Consider the following 27821-nt stretch of genomic DNA (forward strand, 5'->3'; position numbering starts at 1 on the left):
TTCACCTTGCTACGCAGGGGATACCAGGCTGCTTTGGCCTGCACTGGTTGACCAGTTGGGGGCGATAGAGAGCAGCACGTGCTCCTAAGGCCCCTGAGCTCAGAGGTGGTGGGGACTGTCCCCTGAAGGCTGGTTAAAGGCAGGAGGGGAAGGCAGAACTCATAATAGGAGGACCATACAGAACCAGGAAGTTCCCCAAGGTGGCCAGGCTGGATCAGCATGCAGGTGGTCCCTGCTGGAGCCTACAGAAACACATTTTGCCCATAGTTACCTCTAGACCAGAGTCTTTTGCTCTTAGAAAGGAGGCTGAGAAGCTATGGATCAGAGTCACTATTTTCTGAAAATAAACACTGAGCATGGAGAAGAGTAGGGAGACGTGCCAACCCCTGGAGAGGAGGAGCCCATCCCCCAGTCAGCACTGGGCGGCAACAGGTGGTGACAGGAGTGGGCCTCACCAGCAGGGCCACAGTGTTCTCCAGGGCTGTCATAACATGTGACCTCACGCCAGGAGCACACCTGTGTGAGGGTGAGCCTGTGGGTATGTATCAGTCTGTACACATACCTGCATGTGTGGGTGGTGAAGCCAAGTTCAAGGGGAAGTGTGTGACTGTGTCTGAACCTGAGCCCGATCATGTGCCTGGGACAGAATGTGCGTGTATGATTGTGAGCACAAGGGTGTATATGTAAGACTGTGAAGGCGTGTGTGTGTGAGTGTGCATGCACACACATATATGAGTGTTTGCATGTGTGTGTGTGTGGCTGTGTGCACATGCGAGTGCATGTGTGAGGGTTAGTAGTTTCATATGTCTACCTCCCTCCTCACAAGATTTTAGTATCAGGTTACCTGTTTCATAACTGGCATAAAGGAAGCCACACACCTCCATTTTGTGAAGGGTCAAATATGTTCCAAGCATATGCTTCCTGCTTCAAATCCTGGTCTCATTTCATCTCCATCGCCACCGTGGGAGGTGACAGTTGCTGCCCCTATTTTGCAGCTGAGGTGACTAAGATACCGGGAGATGCTACTCAGCCAGTACATGATGGGGCCAGATTTCAATCCCAAAGCCCAGGCTCTATCCGTGATATCACCCCATAACCTGGCAAATGGAACCAAGAACAGAAAAATCTAATCAGATGACAGAAACTCATCAGAACGCTGGGTCTGCAGAGGATCGACCGGGGCTGTGAGCCCTCGGCACTAGCATTTGGTGTGTGCCGAACTGTAGCAGCTGCACGCCCGAGCGGTGGGCATGGCGAGTGTCCCCACCAGCTCACTTCCTCTGAAGTCACCTCCCCCTTCTGCTCCCTGTTGTATTTACATCAAGAGACTGCCTGCTGAGTTCTGCAGAGCTGCAAACAGAGAAGCCACATTTGGGGAGGCTTGAAATTATTGACCAAAACACAAGACTCTCGTGCCAAAGACGTCAAAGCAAACCGCAAGCTAGTGAGCAAAGTCTTTTAATGTGCAGGGCAAATAAGTGTGTTATCTTTAACGGTAAGAACACAGATTAACTGGTGGGGCTGTTCTGGAGGATATGTCATATTGTGGGACTATCCGTTACCTATTGGTATGAGAAGCTAGCTCTCGGGGCCAAAATCTTAGGAAGGAATGACCTAGTAGTGGTTCTTTGCAGAGTTTACTGGGTTGTCAGTGCACAGCTGGTTCTTGCTTATTGTGAGCCCCAGAGTCATTGCTTATACACACTCTTGTACATGTCCTTATATAGTGTTCAGTTTGCAAAGACCTTCCACATACTCAGCCTTCCTACCTTAGTATGGGCCATTTGGGATGGACAGAAAAGCAATTATCATCTCTTTTGAAGGATGAAAGAACTGGCACAGAAAAGTTAAAGAACCTGCTCAGAGTAACTCAGATCAAGGCTGGTGGGGCCAGGAGTCAGACTCAGTGCTCTCGCTCTTCATTCCCTTGGTGCCCCACTGTGAGCGCTGTTTTCAGCTGACCACAGCAATCATTTCCAGTTTCCTTTAGTTGGAGCCTTAGTCATCCATTGCCTAGATCATCCCAATCCTCCTGTTCAATTCTCAGCCTCTGGTACTACCAAAGAGTCACCTTACACTCCTTGGGAGCCATCCTGTAGGATGAGCCATCTTTTGGGTGGGAAGATGAATGAGCCCAGAGGCTGTGGGTAGAGAAAAGGAATGTTGCTTCCCTCACAGAGCTAAGGAACAAAGTGGGTAGGGTACAGAGTAGGGAGCCACCCCTTTACCTGTAGACAAAGACATTCAGGACCAACTTTCATGTTCAAGTCAGTAACCATGACAAGGTCATCTCCCTGTGCTGTGGCCAAAATGACCACTGCACTGGGGCTTGACACCCAGGCAACATGTTTGGGCTATTCTGGGTGCCGTGCAATTCCATATAAGTTTTAGAACAAGCTTGTCAATCTCTACAAGAAGTTATCTGGGATTGTGTTAAATCTGTAGATCATTTGAGGGCGTACGAGTATTGCCATCCTAATGTTAAATCTTCCAATCATTGAACATAGAATGTTTTTCCACTTATTTAGCTCTTTTCAGCTAAGTTCCTTTCAACAGTGTTTTCTAGTTTTCTGAGAACAAGTTTTGTACTTGTCTTATTCAGTTTATCCTTGTGTATTTTATCCTATTCGGTGCTATTGTGAAAGGGATCATTTTCTTTTCTGAGTTCATTCTCAGATTATTCACAGCAAACGTGTAAAAATACAATTGATTTTTGTATATTGATCTTATTACCCTTCACTCTAGCTGTTCTCATCTGTTAATTCTAATAGCTTTTTAGTAGATTCCTTAAAATTTTCTATATACTGGGGCGCCTGGGTGGCTCAGTGGGTTAAAGCCTCTGCCTTCAGCTCAGGTCATGATCTCAGGGTCCTGGGATTGAGCCCCACATCAGGCTTTCTGCTCAGCAGTGAATCTGCTTATCCCTCTCTCTTTTCCTGCCTCTCTGCCTAATTGTGATCTCTATCAAATAAATAAAATCTTTTTTAAAAAATTTTTCTATATACAAGATCATGTCATCTGCGAACAGAGATAGTTTTACTTCTTCTTTCCTAATCAGGATACTTTTATTTCTTTTTCTTTCCAACTGCCTTAACTAGAACCTCCAGTACAATGTGGTCTAGAAGTGGTGAGAACAGACATCCATTTAAATCTATTGAGACTTGTTATGTGGTCTAGCATTTGGTCCATTCTGGAATGTGTTCCATGTGCATTTGAAAAGAATATGTATTCTGCTATTCTTGGGCAAAGTATTCCATAAATGTCTGTTAGGTCTAGGTGGTTTGTAGTGTTCTTCAAGTCCTCTATTTCTTCACTGATGTTCTATCCATTATTGGATATTGCAAATGGGATATTAAAGTTTCCAATTACTATTGTTGTACTATTTCTTTCTTGAGTCTATTTTTGCTTCCTGGACTTTGGTGCTCTATTGTTGGGTGAATATATATTTATAATTGTTACATATTCTTGGTGTACTGACTCTTTTATTAATATACATTGTCCTTCTTTCTCCCTTGTAATAATTCTTGTCTTAAAGCATATTTGTCCTCCCCCAGCTCTCCTTTGGTTACTATTGGTGTGGAGTATCTTTTTCAATCCTTTTACTTTCAACCTATTTGTGTCTTTGAATCTGAAGGACAGTAGTTCCTCCTTACCCGTGGTTTCAACTTCCCCAGGGTGAGTTACCTGTGGTCGAACATGGTCTGGAAGTAGATAATCCCCCTTCTGATGTGTCATCAGAAGGATGATGTGTCATCATACTAGCTTAACCCTATTCACATTGCCTATGTCATTCACCTCATTTCATCTCATTATATAGGTAGTTTGTCATCCCATAGCACAAGAAGAAAGGTAAATACAGTATAATAGGATATTTTGAGAGAGACCACATTCATATACCTTTCATTACAGGATGTTATTATAATTGTTCTCTTTATTTATGAATTGTTGTCACTCTCCCACTAGGCCTAATTTATAAGTTAAATTTTATCATAGGTATACGGGTATAGAAAAAAACATAATCTATATAGGGTTTGGTACTATCTGTAGTTCAGGCATCAATGGGGGTCTTGGAGCATATCCCCCATGGATAAAGGGGGCTACTGTAAGTCTCTTTAGACAGCATATTGTTGGTATCTTTTTAACCCATTCTTCTACTTCAGCCTTTTATTTTTTATTTTTTTTTAAGATTTTATTTATTTATTTGAGAAAGAGAGATCACAAGTAGGCAGAGAGGCAGGCAGAGAGAGCGGAGGAGGCAGGCTCCCCGCGGAGCAGGGAACCGAATGCAGGGCTTGATCCCAGAACCCTGAGATCATGACCTGAGCCAAAGGCAGAGGCTTAACCCACTGAGCCACCCAGGTGCCCCTACTTCAGCCTTTTAATTGGATGTTTATATTTATATTTATATTTATATTTATATTTAGTGTATTTACTGATATTTAGTGTAATTACTGCTAAGGAAGGATTTACATTTGCTGCTTTGCTACTTTTTTCTGTGTCACATATCATGTTGTGTTCCTCAGATCTTTAATTACTGACTTCTTTTGTGTTGAGTAGATATTTTCTGACATAGCCTTTTAATTCCCTTGTTTTTCCTTCTTTACTATATATGTTTGGGTTGTTTTCTCAGCAGTTGCCTTGGGGATTACATCTTAATTTATAGCAATCTACTTTAGATTAATACTAACTATACAAAACCTTTTCCTAGATATCTCTATCCTCACAGACATACATACTGTGTATGTTACATTTTCACACACTGTGGGCTTTATACACTGGGTGCTCCTCACCATAAACTTACCATTATTGTTTTATGTAGTTATCTTTTAAATAAGAAAAAATGAGAAGTTACAAAGAAAAATACATTAATCCTGTCTTACATATTTACCTATAATTTACAGCTATTCTTTATTTCCTCATGTGGATTTGAGTTACTATTTAGTGTCCTTTCATTTCAGCCTGAAGGCTGGAGCCCACATCATGCTTCTCAGCTTCTCCAGCTATTTCTTCATGGGCAGGTCCACTTGTGATTAGCTATCTCAAGTTTTGTTTATTTGGGAATGTATTAATCGCTCTTTCATTTTGGAAGAATAATTTCATCAGATATCGAACTGTTGGTTGACAGGATTTTTTTTCAGCCCCAAAGGCTAAATGTGTCACCCACTGCAGGTTAAAGGAAGGTAGTGTGTATGTACCAGATACTCAACAAAGGGCAGAGATGTACACCTAGACAGGAGCTGGGTTTCGAACAGATGAGGATGGAAAGGTCTGGAAGGAAAGAAGCGTCTGTCAGAGTGGGAAGACCCCATCCAGCTGCCCCTTCTGGGTGAGCTGAGATGACTGTCAGTCATAACCCACAAGAGCCTCTACCCGGGGACCATGACAACAGGCTGTAGAAGACAGCAGCCATGGCTAGGAAGGAGAGTCTGCGGTTTCCCGTCTGAGACGAGCGATGGTTAGCTTGGTGGCATAATTGGGGAAATAAGGAAGGAAATAACCATCTATGAGAGAACAGACACATGGAAGATGGGCCATCTGTGCTGAGTCAGGAGGATCAGGAAGTGAGAGAGAGGAGGAATATGGAAGCATAGGCTGAGAAGCATGATGTGGGCTCCAGCTAGAAGTCTGTGAGCTGCCAGTCACTGGAAGGCAACCCAAACCAGCTGCAGCCAGAAAGGGGAATTTATCAGAGGTGTGTTGGAGGTTTACAACATCTTTTGAGACCTGAAGATCTAGGCTTGTAAGATGGACAAGAGTGACGGTGGCTCTAGAGGGCCAAAAAGCGAGAAGCACGAGGATTCTTTTCTTATGGGACAGCATGGCCGAGACACCCTTGCTAGATATCTCCCCCATACTGGAAGGGAGCCCTGTCACAGCAGACATTGTCACTGCAGCCAGTGCTAGGAAGTCCATTCAAACTCTCTCTCAGACTTTTTGTGATGTTCAGGATTAGAATAAAAACCAGGCAGGGGCATCTGGTGGGCTGAGCCTCCATCACCTGACCACATCTGACTGCCTACAGGGACATAGCAGATCTATTCCTTACGGTGTCCAAAGAGGGAGATGGCAGAAGATTGCCCCACGATAGGAAGGGGCTAGATACTGTGTAGCACCTGAATAAGTTCCCTTCTACCATAACACATGAAGAAAAGAAAAGGTATCATTTTAAAAGCAGAGGACTCTCGAGTAGTTTTATTAACTTGGAGAGAAGAGCCAGTGAGGGAGGGAGGGATCAAAGATGCAAAAGGAGGAGAAATGTCTAGAAGAGCAGAGGGAGGTTCTGTGCCAGGGGGAGGGGGCGGTCAGCCCAGAGGAGACGCACAAGGGGCGGCGCTGGTTGTGGGGGGGAGGAATCCTGACTTTGGGGAGAGGTGTGAGTTGAGAGAGAAGGCATCTGGGAAACTTCCGTTCTTTCCATCTGTCCCAAACCCTGGCTTTCCACAACAAGCAGGTGTTTTCACAAGGGAGAAGACTTGTTTTCCAATAATGCAAAACTGACCAAATTGGTGAGTCATCACTTTCTAAAATCTGACTCTTTAGGGAGTGGAAAACATTTCAGACCTTTTTCCTTGCTGCATCCAAGTGAGGACAGGTTTTGCCATTTGAGTCTGGGCAGGCAATAGCCTCACCACTGGGTCCCCCGCCCCTGCTTCAGGAAAATGGTGACAGCTCCTTGGAACCTCAGTACGTTGTATTTCCAAGACTCAGAACCCTATTAGTGAAGGTGCATTTCCCTCTTTCCTCTCAGGCTCTGCCAAAAGCAGGAGCTCAACAGGCAATCCCGCCTGGCCCAGGGTGTCAGGTCTGTGGGCTGGGGTCCTTTTTACCCCTCCCCTAGTGCCTCGGGGGACCCCACCTACTCACAGCAAGGCTGTCCCACTGTCAGTTCCACACACTCCCTAATAGAAGTTTTCCCTTCCAAGAATCTCACAGTGAGAACTTGAAGCTCGATAAAATCTTTATCTAAAAGCTGCCTGATTAAATGGGGAGCTCAGACACTTGGCCAAGTAGATTTTTAAGTGAATGGTATTTTTCTGAGCCCAACATTTACAGAGACTTAAAAAATGAGGCCTTTGAGTTCCATAAACCCCTGTGTGGTAACTGCCAGAGCCCACTTCGAGAAAGGATTCACTGGTCAGCTGCAGGGAGTGGGATCAATCGACAGCCCCTGGTTATCAACCTCAACTTTCAAGCCAACTTCATGCTGTTCTTGGAGGGGGGCACAATGATGGTCAAGGTCATGGTCTTCTTGAGGAGGCCCCCAGCCAATGAGCAAAAGGCAACGGTACACAGGTCTGACCCCCTCCACCCAAGTCAGACCCTCTACTAGGCCCTTTGCTTTTTTTTTTTTTTTTTTTTTTTTTTATTTATTTGACAGAGATCACAAGTAGGTAGAGAGACAGGTGGGGTGGGGAGGTGGGGGAAGAGGCTCCCCACTGAGCAGGGAGCCCAATGTGGGGCTCAATCCCAGGACCCTGAGACCATGACCTGAGCCAAAGGCAGAGGCTTAGCCCCTGAGCCAACCAGGCACCCTGGCTCTCTGCTTTGGAGCCCCCCAGAATGTTGGCGGAGATGCTCTGGTTTGCTTGGTGCTCCCATGCTCCCCTCCCACTCGTGAACAGGTGTTAATTCCCAATAAAACTCTTATCTTAGCATCTGTCCTAGAGAACCCAGGCAGCATACCAGTCACTCATCCATCACACACAGCAAGCACCCCTGTCCCGGACATCAGCTGCCTAGACATTAGCCTGTCCTAAGTTGAAGGCAAGGTGTGACAAGTGTGACAGTGTAAGTTGGAACCGAAGGCTGTGTTTTCTGAACCCACTTGGTAACCCAGGCCCCCTCTGCCCTGATGTCAGGGCTGCAGAACTCTAGAAACCATGCCCAGAGGCTTTAAGTCACAACCAAGGGGCTTTCCAAGCAAAGTCTCCAAGTTCTGGTCTTTACTCTCTTGTCTGGGTGGTTTTGCAATGCCCAGTCCTGGATTCTGCATCGTTATCCTTCTGATTCTCTGGCCAGGAGCCTAGGACACCAAAGACCCAGAAAACTAGGGGTCCAGGCTCTAGACCCATTCTGGGGGCCTGGGCTGTGTATGCGAGGCTGTACCCTACACTGAGGTGTGTGCACGGGACTGAAATGAGAAGCCAGGTGAAGCATTTGAAGGAGGCATTGGGCCAACGGCAGAGGCAGACTTTAGACCTAAGGCCACAGGACTGTGGGAGCGCGGGCAGGGAGAGAGGCCCTGAAGCACCCAAGTGCCCTCAGGCAAAACCAAGGATATACTCAGAGCACTAGCAAGGCCAGGCCACCAAAGCGGCAGAAAAGTTCACCTTTGATGAATCCCACACAATTGTGCAATTAAAAACCCTAGAAAGAATACTTTAAATTCAACATACTCTTAAGTTTTGTTTATAGTTTATATTTAAATTATGGGTTATCATATTTAAATTATGGGTTAATTTTTAAATTATGGGTTGATTTTGGGTAATAATTATGGGTAATTTAAATTTTATATATTTAAATTATGGGTCAGGTCTTCATCAGCCCTGGCAAGAGGCCTTTTAGAAGGTTCCTGTGGCCTCAGGCATGAGGGATGAGGAGATAGTAAAGGTGCTGGACTCTGACTGCGGTCACTGAGCAGGGAGGGGACACTGAAACAGTGTCCAAAGGGGAGCATCAACGTCTGGTAGGCAAAGAGGGGCAGGCGGAGGATATATGTGGTGGAAGGTCAGCTGGAGTCATGAAGAGGACCAGCTGGCTCATGGCTCTCCTTCTCCTAGCCATCTGAGATGTTTCTAGGTTGACAGTGGGGCTTGGCCTCACTCAGTCATTCAGGGTCTCAGACCACAGGACCTCGGCCACCTCCTGCATGGGCCTTCCAGGTGGCCCCAGAAAAGGGAGACAAGCCTGGAGGAGTGTTGGAGGGAGGAGTCCTATAGGCCAGGCCTAGAAGCTGCCTCATCGCGCCTGCTCAAAAACAATATCTAGGACAGTCACACGGAGCTGCAAGGAGCCTGGGAAAGACAGGGCATCTGGACATGTCCAGGAGGGAGACAACGACAGAGCTGGTGCAGAGCTTGTCTCCTCTGCCCTCAGCAAGGAATCAACCGTTGGGAGGCATACAAGGTCGACAGGGTAGGGCATGGACAGGGGTGGGCTGGCAAAAACACCTCACGACTGGCTCTCTGGAAGGCAAAAAAATTTAAGTCTGAATTGATAACGTGTTTCCTTGATGTAAATACTCCCACCACCGTCCATTTCAAACTACCAGCATGATCCCTGAACGAGGAGCTGCCAAGAGATGTGCGATTGAAACCCAATAAACGATGAATTAGGGTTCTTGAGAGAAACTGAACACACAGGAGAGAGCTATATATCTCTCAAGAGTATAATAAGAACATATACATATTTATGCATACATAGGTACTGTATGTTATAGAAGCTGAAAAGTCCCAAGACCTATAGTTGACAAGCTGGACACTAACGAAGGTTGTGTAGTTCTAGTTCAAAGGCCAGCAGGCTCAAGACCCAGGAAGAGCCAATTTTCAGTTCTAGCCCCAAAGACAGGAGAAAAAAAAAAAAAAAACCAACGTCCTGGCTGAAGGCAGTCAGGCAGGAGCGTTCCCTTCTATGCATAGGAAGGTGAGGTTTTTCGTTCTTTTCAAGCCCTCGACTGATTGGGTGTGACCCACCCACACCAGGAAGGGCAACATGCTTTATTCAGTCTACTAATTCAAATGCCAATTTCATCCAGAAACACCTTCACATTGACACTGAGAGTAATGCTTGACCAAGTGTCTGGCTGGGTGCCCCATGACCCAGTTAGAATGACATACAAAGTCAACCCTCACAATAGTATTTTCATCACGCGATACAATAGGTACAAATGACCTTGAGAATGTAGAAAGTACTAAAATGTAGTAAAATAATTAGTAAGTGATGTGAGTTGGGTAGGCATTCCGTTTTTAATCTGATTCAGTTCACTGTAGGTTTATGTAATGTAATATCTAATGATGCCTGCATTAAAATCACAAAATTCCTGAAAACTTAGCAATCAGCTCTCATTGGCTTTTGTTCTGGCTAGCTGTTCCAGCACACCACAGGGATGGGCATGAGTGACACACCAGAGAAATGGAACCTCAGCCTTCTGGCAACAGGGACAGAGAGCAGTCGAAGCAGGAAGTCAGGTGCTGGTGAGCACTGCGCAGGCATCTCAGACCCAGGGGAGCACTGTTTTCTCCCTCTGCCTCTAGAAGAGCACCCCCTATCCTCTCTGCAGGTTCTGGAATAGGGAAGCCGGGTCCTGCTATCTAGATGACATCTTGGTAAAAAAACAGAGGAAGGCTCGCCCTCCTGTTGGCAGCAGATCCCTCTAATAGTGCAAGAACACACAGCTTTGTCAGCGTTAGGGTTCCAGCCCTACCCCCCCCTCTACTGGACACCTTTGTACAGTGAACAGGCTGTAACCATACCTGTGGCTCCATGTGGAATGGAGCAGTCTCCCCTTGAGACTTGGGGGGGGGGGGACCCTTTTCCACTTTCTGACTGGGAGACTGGCAACACATGCCCCTGTCTAGGAAGAAGACTCCCTTGGGGTGACAGCAGGCAGTGACTGCCTCTGATATCCCCGGGCTCAAAGATATGCAATTATCTTCTAAAGTAGTGGTTCTCAACCCTGGCCACATGCTGGATCACCCGAGGAGCTTTTATGACTCCCAATGACCAGTGCACATGCCAGACTAAACAGGACCCAATGGCCAGCACACATGCCAGACTAAACAGGACCCGATGGCAGATGGGACACAGAAATTAGTTGTCAAAACTCCCCAATGTGCAGCCAGGGTTGAGAACCACTGACCTGAAGCAGAGCTGGACGTGGCCGGTGATATTGATGGGTGACCACCCGTCCAAGAGGTGTGCCTTCCAGCATCCGCCTTTGGAGAGTTCTGCCCTTCCAACACTCCTACTCACCCTTCAGGGCCTGGCTAAGTCAGGCCCACAGTGGCCTCGGAAAATGCCAGGCTGGAAACTGGGGGAGACCCAGGACCACTGCTGGGGAGGCAGTGCCATGTAGGCAGGGGCAAGGCCATGGGGAGAGGGCTGCCTTTCTACGTCTACTTCTGTGTGAGGCCTGTATTTTCCCTTTGTAAACTTGAGGAAGGAGGGGGCACTAATGTCCCTTCCAGCTGGACCCATCGTTCTCAGGTGCAGGGTCCAGACTAGCTCTTGCCCTGTTCCCAGCTTTACTTCTGGGTTTGAGCCCAGAGCCTCTGATATTTTTTCCGAGTCTAACACTGATCCCAGGAAAAGCAGGCGGGTGAGTGCAGCGACTTAATGTTATTGGGGTAAACAGCTGCACAGGAAAAGCACCCGGGGGTGGTTTCTTAACCAAAACAAGTGTGAGTGGACCCAAACTAAGTCTTCAGGGCATTTTCCTGCCTCTGGTTTGGAGGACGTGGTCCAGGCTGCATTACTCACAGGGCTTCACGATTGCTCAAGACATTGTCACTGGCCACGGGACCTCACCCTGTGACCCTGATGTCAACATGAGATTTTCCAGATCTGTAGCCTCCCCAGTCCTCCCGGGTGGCCTGTGTCCCAGCCTGACCCGGCCTCTACCTGGCCTGAAAGGAGAAGGAGGTCAATTTGGTCATTCAGTAGTATTTCTTGGAGCTGTCCCTCAAGGCAGTATTCCTCACAGGGCTCATGGCCTGAGTCCAGCCTGAGGCTCAGGACTGGGAATGCAGGAGGGGTGAGACACAGCTAAGAGCCCTGGGGAAGTGCTTAATGGCTCCTTCTGGTGGTAGAATCAGGAGAGTTTCAAAGGGACTTGCTCAGAATGATCAGGCTTATGCAACTGAAACTGTGGGAAAGGACACTCCTAGAAGAGGGAACCGCTGGTGCAAAGGCACGGGGGCACACAGGAGCTGCACAGTCATGTAGCATCAGCAGGAGATAGATCACGGATGAAGGCAGGGACTGTACCATGAAAGGCCTTGAATATTATCTCAAAATACTGATTCCTCTCTTCTGAGGGGTGGCTGAGGTCCGGAGAAAGGGACTGGATGCTGAGTAAAACAACGTTATCTCCATGGACTCTGCTTTCTTTGGGCCACCTGGCCATTGGACCCCCACATCCCAGTGAGTCCTTGACATCTCCAATTCTTCCCTCCTCTCTATATGCCAGACCCTGTCCTCTCTAACATGGATTGCTGCAAAGGCTAAACCACTAGCCTCCAGAGCTTCTGGACATCCAGCTACGGGATTTGATCCCACATTAATGCTTCATTTGGGGATCTGTGGGCATGGAGGCACTCTAGGGATCAGGGAGGGAGCAAGGCCATTCAAACAGAGCGGTCATCTTTCATGCTCCTCGTCTTCAATGGAGAGGACAACACAGCTCTCAGACTCAGAACAATCTAACCCCAGACACAAATCTCTAACACAGCACGTGGGGTCATTTCAGGGGCACAAAGACGATCCTCACCATCCAACAAGTTCACTGAGGACTCTCAAGCAAAAAACTGCTCCCAGGAGGTAGTTAGAATTTGGGAATTTAGAGAGACTGGCATCACAGAAAATCATCAGCTGTAGACACTGTCCAGGGTTCCGATTCCTGTCCTGACAGTATTGTTTGACTTTGGGCAAGTTATTTAACATTTCTGTGCCTTATTTTCTTTATCTGAAAAGCCATGACATTAGCACCTGCCTCAGAGAATTGGAGAATTAAATGAGCTGCGGGATATGAAGTACTAGCCTTACTACCAGACACATAGCAGGCACCTAATAAATGATAGCTATTATTGCCATTGCATTTCTTGGGCAATTTTTAGGCCTTGAGGCTGAACTCCCCCAAAGCACCACTATGCACTCTTTAGAGTTATGCTAGTATTAAATGGAAACATGACAATTTGCAGATTCACTACTTGGTGAACAGTTTCTGAGACCCTACTGTGTGTGGGCCCCAAACTAAGTGCTTCACCTGCATTCTGATTGCTGTCACCGTGTTAAGGCAGAATAAACATCCTCAGGGGGCATCCCTCTGCTTGCTGGTTGCTGGGCCCATCCCCAGAGGATGGGAATACCACCCAGGCCACCAGCTCGCCAGCTCAGCGTAAGACACACCTCTCTTTCACAGTTGAACAGTGAGCTCAGAAACCGCCTCCTAGCCAGCCCCCACCCCCACCCCTGCCGCCCATGGCTGGGGACATCAGGCAGAGCAGGTCGCATTGGACGGGCGGGGTCTCCCCTCTCTTCCAAGAACGCTGGACGGGAAGGGGGTTGCTTGGCAGGACAGAAGGACAGGGCAGCCGCGTGGATTTCCAGCGGCTTTCCTTTGCCGGCAGCTCGCCGGACGGGCCCTCCCCGCGCAGTGGGCGGATCCGCCCGGGAACCCAGAGCCTTCCAACCCGCCCGCGCGCGCGGCTGGGAACCCTCCTCGCGGACCCGCCCGTCTGCCCGCCACCGCCCGCCCCGCAGGGAGCAGAGCCCCACTCTCGGGGCTCCCGGATGGGTAGTGAGGCAGGCACCCCGGGGCAGAGGGGCAGCCATTCTGCCCCGCCCTGGCCCAGTGATTGATCAGCAGCCCTTACCGAGCCTTTTACTGGTTCGCTGGAATGGGAATTAATTCTGGGATGGATAAATAATGCATTGAGGTTTGTGTAGTCCAAGGCAAGCCATTGGTCAGCAGCAAGGAAAGGGAAACTCTCCTGTAAAGCCAGCAACCATGGGGGCTGGAGTGGGGCAGCAGGAGGGGCAGTTGGGCCAGAGGAAGAGAAAAGGGAAGTGGATGACAGCATGATCGGCCCAAGGACTCCAGCCTGGCGGCTTCTGGAATATGCTGAGCCCAAAGATCAGGCAAGCCAGGAGGGGTAAGTCCAACTTCCTGGGGCGGATCTGGGCATAGTGTGTGTCTCTTGGCTAACACGTGCAGACGCTGAGACCCTGCGGCACCGGGGGTGAGCTGAGGCAGGCATTCCAGGGGCATCCTCCTCATTGCCTGCCCAGTGAGGCTCCCAGGGTCTGTGGGCGTCAGACCAGAGCTGCTAGTGCCCAATGGCCATTTTAATGCTCTGGTCTGTGTGAGGGGGACCCTCACCCCATGGTCTGTGTTTTGCCGAGTTCCTGAGTTGCACAAAGTGACCAGGTGACAACTTCAGGAAAACTGTGTTCCTTTACTAAAAAGGAAACGCTCAATGCTCGTGATTTGCCCCAGCAGCCAAGCAGAAGTGGCCTTCACTAGAGAGGGCCATGTCCTGGCTTCTGGAGACTGCCAGGTCCAAGGGGGAGTCCTCGCTCCTGTGGCCTGGGAGGGTGCTGGGTAGAGCCTTCGGGAGCTGCCCAGGGCTGGGCTGCAGAAAACAATCCCTTGGGCAGGCCAGAGGCAGGCGGGCGCCCCCATGGGGAGAACTCCCAGGAGGCGGCACCGCCTGGAGATGAGAGTGCCGAGGGCATACATCTAGAAATAAGTCAGAGGTGGGAGTCTGGAGAATCTTGCTGGATGATCTTGTGGGACTGGGCTAGTGCCCACCAGCCAGCCTGTGTCCCTGCAGAGTGGTCTGGAGACCCAGGACAATTCCCTGGCCTAGGGACAGCATCACCCTAGGGACAGCAATTTCTTGGCCAGTGTCATTTTAGATAAGAACATCTGTCCTTTAAGAAAATAAAATGCATCTTTGCAGGTGGCCAGTGTTTACGGAGGGCTGAGCCTCACTTTGGAGCAATGAGTATGAGGACAGGTGGTTTGGAGGTGGGTGGAACATCTGCCTGGGGAGCTTGGAAACGGCGTGTCTCACCTGGTATGTGTGTGACAGGAATCCTCCAGCCTCCTGTGGATCACAGGCAACACACCCATCACATTAGCTATTCACAGATGACTACGGGGTGAGCTGGCCCTCCAGAGCATGGTCACCACTGCCGGGACCCTCTGTGGGTTGCTCCAAATGGATCGTAGCCTGTGGACCCCAGTGGGCAAAAGAGAGTTATGCATGGCTCTGCTGGGTAGGAGTGCAATTTAGTGACCTGAGCGGTAGGAGTGCAATTTATTGATCACCTAAAGGGGTGGGACAGGCCCTACATGCCTTTTGAGAAAACTTAAGTCCACCGCCCCAGCCCTGTCGAATGTATTAGCCACTGGCCGGAAGTGGCTGTTGAGCCCTTGATATATGGCTAGTCCAAACTGAGAGACATACACACTAGATTTTGATGACTTGGCAGAAAAAAAGAATGCAAAATATCTTACTGATAATTATATTGCGTACAGGCTGAAATGACAATAGGTGGATATGTTGAGTTAAATAAAATATGTTATTAAATTTAATTTCACCTATTTTTAAAGCAGCTACTGGAACTGCTATATTGTAAACTGTATTGTATTTATAAACTATTGATAAATAGTTACACATGTGACTCATATTATATGCCTGTTGTGTAGTGCTTGTCTAGAAAGAGGCTTCAGCGAAGGGGCTCTCAGGAAACCAGCCTTTGAAATCCCAAACTTCTTACAAGCAGTTGTCCTAGGTCAGTGGTTCTCAGCCAGGTGTGATCTTGCCCACTCCCCAGGGTACTTTTGGCATTGTCTGGAGACATTTTTGGTAGTTCCAACTGAAGGGCTACTGGCTTCTAGTGGGTAGAGAACAGGGACAAAACTGAACATCCTACAAAGCAGAGGACAAGCCCACAATAAGAATTATCTGGCCCCAAATGTCTATGGCCCTAAGGTTGAGGAACATTCTACTTGATGATATTATCTGGTAAGATACAGTAAAAGATGACGTTTATGGTGCCGTAAGTCAGCCTACCACTTACCCACAAAAATGTATGTTCATATACTATGGTAAGAAGCATTCTAGGAGCATCTACTACAAGTGTAGCATCCAGAGGAAGTGTGAGGTCTTTGGGCTGTGAGCTGGGAGGTGACAGGGAGCTAACTAGGCAAAGAATGGTGGAAGAACAAGGCCATGTTGCAAGCAGGGTGCGGCATGTGTGGGTGCCTTGGGAGGGGCGGGTGCATGGGAATAGGAGTTGGGAGCTGGGGGCAGGGAGGGGCAGCAGGCACAGCACGGGGCTGGGACCAGGTCTGGAATTGGCTTGTGTAAGGTCAGGCTTGCAGCTTGTTAAGGAATAGTTCTCCCTGGGGACGTTTCTGGAGAAATACAGACCAAGTTTTTGTGCGTGTGTGTGTGTGTGTGTGTGTGTGTACCATTAAGTAATTGGGCCGTGGTAGAAGTGGTAAAAAGAAGAGCACACCTCAAAATTCATCCCCCTCTCATTGAACATTTTAGGAGCAGGGCAGGATACATGTCATAAACACAGCGAGTCAGAGTACGCAGATCACAGCCCTTGGTATCCAGACACCGCCTTGTCGCAACCATCCATATTCCAGATAGACCTCCAGGCAATATCGCTACGTGGATATGCTAGGTTGCACGAAAAAGACTGGGGTGGCTTTCTGAGATAGTTCATAAAATCAGCCTCAGCCAGCTCAAAAGCCTCTGGGGTCTGGCCCAAACACTGCTCGGCAGATAGGGGCTCCCCAGGGACCCTTCTTCAGAGGCATGTTGGCTGTTAAATTCCTGGCAGACCTCCATCAGGCCAGCCCTGAGTGAGCATGCAGAGGCTGCTAACACCCTGACAGCTGTGCTCAGTTCTCCTTTCTAAGGAGGGGGAGATGTCAAGATCAAGACCCTCCCAAGGAAAACCCTATTGTCCTTTACCAGTACATAGAACTAAGTTTGTTCAATTTTCATGCCCCGACCACGCTCAGTTTCTAAGAAGTTAGAGGTAAAGAGGCAGGTGTTGGTATGTGGACACACACACATGGAGAAGGCAATTCAAAAAAACAGGCACCCAAACTAGCTGGAAGTGGCTCAGAACAGACAGGTGAATTCAAATAGTGTGCTTGCATTTAAGTGCAGCATGAAATTCAGACTGATGTCAGGAAGGTGGTCCAGATTCCCTCAAATCAGCGTGCATCCGCCATTAATACAATAAGTGATTTTAACTCACCATTGTTTGCTTAGGACCAGTTCACACTCATCCTAGCTAGTCATGGCCTATTGGGTCCAGGCTGTTTGGAGCCAGATGTGTTTCCCTGCTTTACCCCTGGGTCCAGAGGTCTCTTCCAGAGACACTTTCCTATTGCTTTGCCCCAGCAAGCTCCTCCTCTACTGAGTCCCATTTCCATATTCCCAGAGTAGAACTAGAAGAGATAGTTTACCCCTGCCTTTACCAGTTTTCCCAGAAGAAAAATAAGATAAATTCACTAAAACTCTTTGAATGTATTACATATACAATGGAGCAAGTCACAAGTCTGTGTGCTTTATGACATAGTGAAAGTTGTGATTTCTTTTTCAATATAGAAAATAAAAATGTAGAGCAGGTACCTTCTCTTCTGGGAATAAGAGAGGAAGAGCATCGGAGCCTCATGTCATTCCCTCAGGCCCACTACCATGTTCACATGGCCTAGGCCCACATCCTAGGCCTTCCCCACTACTCCCTCCTCTGCTCACAGAGTCCCTGGGAGCACCTGGTTAGAACCAGACCTGATTCCCCATCTCTCCAGCCATAGTCAGAACAGAGCCCCAAAATACTTGACCCTGATGCAGCCCCAGCTGGCTGGGTTGGTTCCCCTTTCTGAAATTCCACTGTAATCGGACTTGGGTCTTCAGAGACTGGTGTGTTCTGTCAGTCTTGAGTGAAGCATATTCCTCTGGCCTTTCCCTAGTCCACAAGGATGAGGAATGCGGTGCAGCCCTGTTGCTTTATCCAAAGAGCTCTGGACTCTGCCTGTCTCACTTATCCTCCTGCCTCACCCACCCTCAGCCATCATCATCTCTCACCTGGACTTTGGCAGTAAGACTGCCTCACTCCTACCCACCCTCATCCGTTCTCCAATCCAAAGCCAGGGCTATGTTTTCATGTGTAAATCTAGGCATACATTCATCTCCAGCCTCTTCCCCAATGTAGAATCCTTCAGTGGCTTCCCCATTGCTCCTTGGGGTAAAGTCCAAACCCTTACCATGGCCCACAAGACCCCCCTTACAGTCTAGCCAGTGGCCACCTCTCCAGGCTCCTCTCACTCTCCAGGCGCCAGCCACATGGGCCTTCTTCCCGTTCTTCAACTGTTCCCCCGGCCTCCTACCACAGGGCCTTAGCACACCATTTTCCCTGCCTGGAATGCCTCTCCCTTCTCTCTGTCTCTCTCGCTATCTCTATCTCTTTCTCTGTCTCTCCCTCTTTCTTTCCCTCTCCTCCCTACACACAGGCATTCCTTGACTCCAACTCACCTTCCAGTCCTCAGTTCAAGTGTTGCCATCCAGGGAAGTCCTCCCATATACCGCAATCTAAGCTAGGTTCTCTGCTGCAAGCTCTCCCTTCTTTACAGCATTTACCTTGGATTAGAGTTGTACACTCTCAGATGGAATGATCTGATGGACACTTGTCACCCCACTGGACTGAGTTCCACGAGGGCAGGAACCATTTGTGGTTTTGAATATCATACTTCAATATCAGACACCAGAAGGAACTCAGTACATATATTTTGAATGGAGGGTGGATGGATGCATGGGTGGTAGGGAAAGCATTAGCCTGGGAGGTGGAAGCACTGTCTGCCCTAACTGATCCAGGTCCTTAGGAAAGTCAGCCCCCTCCCCCAACTGATTTATATAGTGCAAATATTTTCCCTATGTGTTGTGTGACTTTTACTTTTTTTATCAGGGTTTTTTTTCCCACAGATGTACATCAGTTTTTAATTTTTATGTCACTATCCTATCAATATTTTCTGTCAGGGTTTCTGCCTTTGTTTAGAATATTTCAAAATAAAATTGATGTTGCTATGAAGGAGACCCCTTCTTTTAGCAGAAATCACGGAACTCATGGGCCATGTTTCAGCAGCTCTAGCCATCAGTGTCTTGGAAGCCTTGATGAATGGGCAGAGCCTGGTCAGTCCTTTGGTGATGGACAAAGAAAGCTCTAGAAGACAAAGTACTTTGAGTGGACTCATTGTTCTTAATTTTCCCCATAGGAAAGTAAACCATCATTTACTATGTGTCCTCCATGCTCGAGGAATCTCTACTGTATTTCATGAATTCTCATAACCACACTATGAAGGGGCATCAGTGCTCCCATGTTAGCAGATATGGAAAGAGCATCATAGGGGCCCTGCCCACAAGTGGCGCCATATGTACTCATGTCTTTCCGATGCCAAGGCTTCTGACCTCTCTCCCTGACCCAGGGCAGGGATCCACACCAGCCAAAGACCATGGTCGGTAGCCCTGCATGTCCCAGGTGGGATGGGAGTGGGGGGAGAGTATAGATCTTTCCAGTCATAAGATGCAGTCATTTGTTTTTATTTTTATTTAATTTTTAATTTTTAAAGTGTGTTAAACTAACATATAGTATTATACTAGTTTTAGGTGTATAATATAGAGATTCAACAATTCTGTACATTACGCAGTGCTCATCGCTCTAAGTGTCCTCTTAATCCCCTTCACCTATTTCAGTTGTCTTCCTTCCCACCTCCCCTCTGGCAACCACCAGTTTGCTCTCTCTACTTAAGAGTCTGGTTTTTTGTCTCTTTTTTCTTTGTTCATTTGTTTTGTTTCTTAAGTTCCACATATGAATGAAATCATGGTATTTATTCTTCTCTGACTTATTTCACTTAGCATTATACCTTCTAGATGCCTCCATGTTGTTGCAAATGATAACATTTCATTCTTTTTTATGGCTGAATAATATTCCTGTGTGTGTGTGTGTGTGTGTGTGTGTGTGTGTGTGTGTATGTGGGTATTTGTGTGTATATATATGTATGCACATCTTCTTTATCCATTCATCTATTCATGGACACTTGGGTTGCTTGCATATCTTGGCAATTGTGAATAATGTTGCAATAAGCATGGGGGGCACATATCTTTGAAAATTAGTATTTTTACTTTTTTGGAGAAATATCCAATAGTAAAATTACTGGATCATATGGTAACTCTATTTTTAATTTTTTGAGGGAACTCCAGACTGTTTTCCACTGTGGCTACACCAGGTTGCATTCCTAACAACAGTACACGAGGGTTCCTTTTTCTCCACATCCTTACCAACACTTGTTTCTTGTGTTTTTGATTTTATCCCTTCTGACAGGTGTGAGGGGATAGCCCATTGAGATTTTGATTTGCATTTCCCTGGTGATCAGTGATGTTGAGCATCTTTTCATATGTCTGTTGGCCATCTGGATGTCTTTGAAAAAATATTCATGCCTTCTGCCATTTTTAATTAGGTTATTTGCTTTTTTGGTGTTGTGGTGATATTTTTAAGAAGATGCTCACTGCATATGAACACATGGAGATTAAATTTAGACAACTATTGGAATATTTAAGGTTGAATTATTAATATGTAGTAGGAAACTCTGCAAATGAAAAGAAGCAAGATAATTATGAACTCCAGGGAAAGCCAGTGATGCATAAAAGGAAAAATTACTACAATATCTACATAGCTCAACTGGGAATAGCAGTTACATAGTGAAAATTAATAATGCAAATTTGGCATGTTGAACAAACCAAAATTACAATATAACTATGGTGGGAGGATGGAGTGGGTACTTGTGTATGATGGGGCCAGGGGAGTCAAAGAAATAAAGTCCTCACTTTCCATCATGATAGGTCAACAAATAATACTTAAAAAAGAAAAATCAAGAAGTGAGTTGGCATAAAAACAAATATTTAAGTCAATGCAACAGGATAGAGAACCCAGAAATACACCCAAGCATGTATGGCCTATTAATTTATGACAAAGAAGCCAAGAATAAAGGATGGGGAAGGGAGAGTCTCTTCAGTAAATGGGGAAAACTGGACAGTCAAGTGCAAAAGAACAAAACTAGACCATTTTCTTATACCATATAGAAAAATCATCTTGAAATGGATCAAAGACTAAGACCTGGAGCCATAAAACTCCTATATGAAAACGTAGGTGGTAAGCTCCTTGATGTTGGTTTTGGTGATGATTTTTTTTTAATTTGACACCAAAAGCAGAGGTAACAAAAAACAAAAACAAAAATAAATGCGGGACCACATCAAACTTAAAAGCTTCTGCACAGCAAAAGAAACCATCAACAAAATGAAAATGGGAGACACTATTTGCAAATCATGTATGTAATAAGGGCTCAGTATCCAGTATATATAAAGAGCTCACACAATTTAATAGCAAAAAGATAAAATCCAAGCAATTCTATTTAAAAATGGGCAGAGGAACTAAATACAGACATAGTTAAGACATACAATTGCCGATTGTATGTCTGATCGCCAGTCAGCAGAATTTATGTCAGGGAAACGCAGATCGAAACCACAAGAGATACTGCCGCAGACCTGTTAGAATGGCTATGGTAGGGCACCTGGGTGGCTCAGTGGGTTAAGCCACTGCCTTCGGCTCAGGTCTTGATCTCAGGGTCCTGGGATCGAGTCCCGCATCGGGCTCTCTGCTCAGCAGGGGGCCCGCTTCCCTCTCTCTCTCTCTCTCTCTCTCTCTGCCTGCCTCTCCATCTACTTGTGATCTCTCTCTGTCAAATAAATAAATAAAATTAAAAAAAAAAAAAAGAATGACTATGGTAAAATAAACAAACAGAACCCAAGAGATCGCGAGGATATGTTGTCTTCAGGGAAGGTATGGGGAAAAGGGAACCGTGGCACACTGTTGTTAGGAATGTAAGTTAGTACAGCCAGTAAAAACAGCATGGAGGATCCTCCAAAAATTAAACAGAGAACTACCATAGGATCCAGCAACCCCACTTCTGAGCCTATATGCAAAGGAATTGAAAATGGGATATCAGAGGCATCTCTGCCCTCCTGTGTTCACTGCAGCGTTAGTCACAACAGCCAAGATATAGAAGCAACCTAAGTGTCCATCAAAGGATTAATGGACAAAGAAGATGTGGTGTGCAGAAAGATACAGTGGATTATTACTCAGCCATGAGAAAGAAATCCTGCCATTTGTGACAACATGGACTGACCTTGAGAACATTGTGCTGAGGTCAGAGAAAGACAGATACGACATGGTGTCACTTATATGTGGAAACTAAAAAGGGCAAACTTATAGAAACAGAGAGTAGATAAGTGGCTGCCAGGGATGGGGGGGAGGGGACATGGTGGAGGGGTGAGTAGGGAGAGTTTAGTAAAAGGGTGCAAACTTTCTGCTATAAGACAAAGAAGGTCTAAGGATCTGATGTAAAACACAGTGTCATAGTTGGTGACACTATATGGTGTAACTGAAATTGGCTAGCAGAGTAGAACTGGCGTGTACTCCCCCACACAAAAGAAAGAAATATATGATGTGATGAGTGGGTTCATCAACTAGGTGGGTGAGTCAAGGGGAAAAAATGGGAATGAATGAATACTATTAGAAATGGAGAGGTAAATAAAAGGGCCAAACTAAAAAGGATGAAAGTGACTGCCTCCTGGGGTTGGGGAATGGGAGGTAGTAGAAGAACAGGAGATTGCCAGTTTTCACACCAAGGTTTGTAGGACCACTTGAAATGGTTGGTTGAAGAGTGATAGCCCAAAGATCACATAACCTCATATCAGTTCAGGCTAGAAGATTGCTCTGAAGGGATGACTGTGAGGTTCCCAGAGCTCCTCTGATTGCTTGGTTCTGAATAGTGTGGCCTTCCAGGATATTCCCATGGTGACTCCATCCTGCTCCCCTGCCCAAGCTTGTCCACTGATGGCTCCCTAAGACAGAGCACTTCCATGACCCTAAGAGTTGAATGGCAAAGGGACAGTAGCCTACTTAAGTGACATAGTATCTGGCTTTTCCTGAGACTCAGAGAGAGGATCTGGGGCTGGGAGGGGCGTCAGGGATGTGGGCTAGGGGAACAGTTTCTGGAGAGTAGAACTGGGGTCTGGGCCAGAGGCCAGGTAGGGACTAGGGATGCAGACAGCAGCTTTTGCTGCAGAAGGAAGGCCACAACAGGCTTGCACAGTGGTCTCCTTATCCTAGGCCAGGCTCCAGTATCCCACTACTGAAGGCTGTCATCTTCCCCAGTGGTTCAAGTGCCCAAGCCTACATTTTCTCTACCCCTGGCTGGGTCTTCTACCCCCACCCGGAAGACTGAGCTCTCTCCTCTCCCTCCTCCCAGAAGTTTGCTCAGAAATAAAATGAAGGGGGCACCTGGGTGGCTCCATCAGTTAAGCATCTGCCTTCAGCTCAGGTCATGCTCCCAAGCTTGGGAGCCCCTTTTCAGGCTCCCTGCTCAGCGGGGACCCTGCTTTTCCCGTTGCCTGCCCCTCCCCCTACTTGTGTTTTCTCTCTCTCTCTCTCTCTCTCTCTCTCTCTGCTTTTCTCTCTCTCTCTCTCTCTCTCAAATAAATAAATAAAATCTTTTTAAAGAATGAAATGAAATGAAGCTGCAAAGTCCCCCTAGATGAGCCAAAAGTCTAGGACCAGCCTCAAGGACCTGGTCAGAGGAAGTAAAATTCCCAATTTGAGAATCTTTGGACAATAGTGGCCTCAAAGTACATTGCAGCCTGATTTTGTGACTACTGCTTATTGTAGGATTTTCATGATTCATTTCTAATATTTTCCTAATTTTTTTTAAATCGAAGCATAATTCACATATAGTAAAATGTCCAGATCTGTAGTGTATAGCTCTGACCACCACCCAGGTCAAGACACAGAGCCTTTCCTTTAACCCCAGAAAGTTCCCTCCTCTTTCCCCATCCCTCTTCACTCTCCTCACAGCCAGACAACCAGACACTCTTCTGATTTCTATCACCATGGAAAGAAATCATGGTATAGTGGTTTTGCCTATCCTTAAATTTCATATAAATGGAATCATAGGATATGACTCTCTCATTACTAACACATCAAAGGCCCCAGAGAGCCTTTGCACTTTCTTCTCCAGGGAAGGAAGGCAGGAAAGTCAGAAAATGTCTGCCAAGCAATCAGCATGTGCCTTATACCAGCCCTGTGAGTCACGGGAGAAAATGGAAGCAAGATAGTTTAAGTAAAATGCTCAAAATCACCCCACTAATAAAATAAAAAACAGCTTAACCACAAAACTCTGAGGCTCAAGAAGCTCCCTTCCCGCAATACTGGCCTGTCCAAAAGTGGGGACTGGGTGGTGTCACTGAGTTGCGTGGATCCCAGAGATGATAGGCTATGTGATCCCTGGGAAGCACCTGTTTCCATGGTATTCACAGTGCCATCATCGCCAGGTGTGGGGACAAAAAAAGAAGATGAGGTCATGCCATCCACTTTGTCCTGGTGTGTCTCAGATTTGTTCAGCTGGAAATCGCCCTGGCTGAGCAGCAGGCTGGTAGAAAAGGGGAAGGACTCTGGATTTTGGAAGAAGAGAGTGGGTATCCTGTGGAAGGGCCTTCACGAGTGGAAGCAGCATGGTGGGCCGCGGGTGCAAAGGTGTGTCTTGGGTCCCGGTGGGCCTGGCCCCCTGCATGCCTGCTGGTGCTGAGGAATTCTAGCCTTGGCTGCTATTTTATTTCAGATCTCCACATTTCTGACCAATTAGCCAGCTGGAATACTGCAGATTCAGATGCCTTCACCTCCCTGATCACACAAGGAGTCACACATAGATTCAACTTTGTGCGCTGGCCAGTATTTAATAATAGCAATAACCATCACTCGTGTCTATTGACCTCATGTAACTATGCTTTAGAACAAGCGCAACTCATGAAGCAACCTTCTTTGCAACCATCCTAGAGTGGGGGGTGGGGGGCAGGCCTGCCCCTGTCCCTGCCTGGGTAAGGCCCCGTGACAACTCTGGCCACTCTTGGGTGATGACTTGCCCTAGAGTCACTTTCATTTGCAAAATGCAAGACCACTTCAATATTTCCACATCCTTCCCAGGGCTACAGAGCTGATTTTTGCCGACCTCTTTGAAAGTGTGCCTCTCGGTCTGGTCCTCGTGTAGGAGATCATATCTCTCAAGTCTCGTTTCCTGGCTGGAGTTTCCATCTCTATGTCCTGTGACAACTACCATCTATGAAATCTCCTTTCATCTTCAAAAGACCCTTAGTCTTTTGAAGAGAGATCACCATTGCCCCATTTGTCAGATGAGGAAACTGAGTTCCAGAGAGCTAAAAGAACTTGCAGCCAGGAGTGGCAGTGCTGGGATTCAAAACTCAAAGGCTCTTGAACGCCATTGTACACTTCCTTATTTATGTTGTAGGGCCCTCTCCAGGCAGCAGGAAAGGAAAGCCTTCTGAGGCAGAGAAAGCCTCATGTGTCAAGACCAAGGGCGCATGTGCTGGGCAAGCTATGAGCCCCCGGCTATGACGGCAATGCAAGAGGGCAGGGTGAAAATGGTAATACATCCCAAGGAAGAGACCCATCCCATATCCAGGTAGGGCTCAAATAAGGGAGTGACGTGGCTGGAGGGAGCATTAGGCACTGATACTCACTGCAGTGTGGGCAGTGTGTCTGTAGGGAGTGGCTGAGGGCAGGGAGAGAGCCAGTATCCAATACAGGCTCAGGGAGCAATGGCATCTCCCACCTGCCAGTTGCAGAGGGGGTGAGGGTACAGAGCATGTCTACTCAGAGTACCCATCCATTCCCAGCTCGGTTCCCCTGCTTCTGGATGCTGTTCCAGCCCCCAGAGTGTGTCCTGGAAAGATGCATTGCAGATCCAGGCCTCCTTTCTCCTGCCTCTCCTCCCAGGTCCCGGCTGATAGGAAAACTCGGGTCTTTACCTTTAGACAATGTCCAAAGTTCATAACACCAGCACTCTTAGAACACAGGACTCTACCAGATGTCCGGGGCTAGAGTTGCTCCAAGTTGGACTTCTGACCCCAGAGAACTAGAGAGCTGGCCAAGTCCTTACAGTTTGAAGGTGAGAATGAAGGATTTATTTGCAAGTCAGGCCTACATTGGGTTAGGTAGGCCTGGGCCAGAAGACCACCTTCGGCCCCACCCCCCACTTCAACAGGCAGGGACATGCCCTGACTCTGCTGAAATCATCAACAGCCTCAATGATTACTTAGCCAAGGGTATAGAATATATTGATCCAAGCTAATGGCTTGTAGGCAGACAGAAATGAAATTTATAATCGATACTGAATGACGTTGACTCCACCAATCTTGGGCTCCTGGTGAGTGACCTGCTGATCTTAACAGAACTGGAGGTGGCGAGGCTGTGGCAAGCTGCTCTGGGACAAGGTGTGGAGAGAGGAAGGAAGCTTCAAGGCGCTCAGCCAGTGGGAATAAAAAACAGTACTAACCACCAATCACTCCGCGTCCTCCCTTTCCTAAAGCACTTTCAAAATACCCTTCATTTCATCCTCACCAAAGTCTAAGAGGTGGATAGGATTTGTTGTTTGCTCCCATTTTATATGGAAATCTGTGACTCCAGGAGGCCAGGGGGCCTCAGGTCTCCAAATTCTATGCCCCTTCTGTGATCTCATGCAACCACTCTGGACCAAACGCCAAACTAGGAAAAGTAGGAAAATACTGGTTTGGCTCTGAGCTTTATCTCCTTGCTTGCCACTTCTCTGTTTACAGGAATGAAATCAGTGATCTCGTGCCCTTTACCTTTTTAATTGGTTGAAAACAGGCTGAGGGCAAGAGAAATCCTGTTGGTAGATCTCTTCCAAACCAAGAAGATCGTCTAGAGAGGTACCGGTTCTCTTGGACTTGATTTTCCCCATGTTCTTTGAACTTGAGGATTCCTGTCTCAAGATCATTCATTCACTCAGCAAGCATTTTATTGAGAGGTTCTGTGCTATGGTGTGGGGATCCAGGCGTGGGGAGGACACCTTCCCTGGCCATAAGAAGCTCACAAATCAATATGGCGCAGAGATGTGTGGCCAGATGTATGTGCCAGTCATGGCAGTGGCATAATGGATGGAAGTTGACCCCTCTGCTTTGAGAAGCTCCTGGGCAAGTCTTCACATGTTAGGAAACAGTTACACTGATGCCTCAAGAGTGAGTCAGGACTCATCAGGCTGGCAAGCACAGAAATACAGAGATGTGGCATCAAACGGCCCATGCGGGGGCCAGTCACTGGTGCGGAAAGAGTGACGTATGTGGTGTGAGTGGGAGGTAAAGCTGCAGATCTCACAGAGCACTGGCTCAGCTCACAGAGGCCTTCTCCTCGTCTCTTCTTCATATCCGTGTCAGTGATGGCTCAGGCACAGGAGGCCCAGCAAGAGGGACGTCACTGTGTGATGATGTTGGAGGTCCAGCTTGTAGATAGAAATGGATGGAGGTCCATCAAACTCGTCTTTCTCAAAGGAAGAGTTTTTTTCATTAGTCTTGAGCAGGAGAGGTTAGGGTATAATCTGTTTGAAGGGAGCGATGTGGGTCCTGTGAGAGTTGGTGTTAAGAGCTGGGGAGCCAGAATTCCCAGGTCTGACTTCACGTTCTCTCATCCTGCCTCCTGTGCCCCCTGCTGGCCACACCCTTGCTTCCCCAGGCTTCTATAGTGTAGGGCATGCAAAAGTTTTCCTCTATCCTCTTAGATTCTGAACCTGGGTCCTGTTAATTAAACTGGCAGAAAACAGAAAAACAGGAGGAAAGGCAGTTAAACCCCGGGGGCAGTACTATGGGATGGTGATTAGGAAGCTTATGGTAGATAAGGCTGTTTAGTAAGGTTTGTTATTCAGACTATAATCAGAGTCTCACTCTCCTCTTCCTTGCACGGGAATAGGAAAGGCATCTATACAGGAAATTCATACCCTTCTTTTAGGCAGAAAGAGGGGAGAGAGAGAGAGAGAGCTCCTTCAGCACTTGCTATTTCTCAATTGCCGACAACTCAAAATAATCAATGTGCCACATAGCTGTGTTGCCATCCACAGTGGTATTTTGCGGGGGGCATAGCCCGCTCCCCTC

The 27821-nt window shown here is 47.2% G+C and overlaps 1 protein-coding gene across 4 annotated transcripts in view; it reads left to right on the top strand.

The window, feature by feature from the left end:
* The window catches only part of ARHGAP22 (Rho GTPase activating protein 22), a 165610-nt gene that overhangs the window by 18462 nt on the left and 119327 nt on the right, over positions 1–27821 (top strand). Inside the window, exon 1 of one of the 4 annotated variants that reach the window (XM_059169651.1) lies at positions 13399–13871. The exons of the other annotated variants lie outside the window; for them this stretch is intronic. Within the exon in view, the coding sequence (XP_059025634.1) occupies positions 13838–13871 (34 nt within the window). The 5' untranslated portion in view covers positions 13399–13837. Of the gene's footprint in view, positions 1–13398; positions 13872–27821 lie in introns of those variants that run through there. 4 annotated transcript variants of the gene reach the window in all.

Source organism: Mustela lutreola, chromosome 4, assembly GCF_030435805.1.
Source record: "Mustela lutreola isolate mMusLut2 chromosome 4, mMusLut2.pri, whole genome shotgun sequence".
NCBI lineage: Eukaryota > Metazoa > Chordata > Mammalia > Carnivora > Mustelidae > Mustela > Mustela lutreola.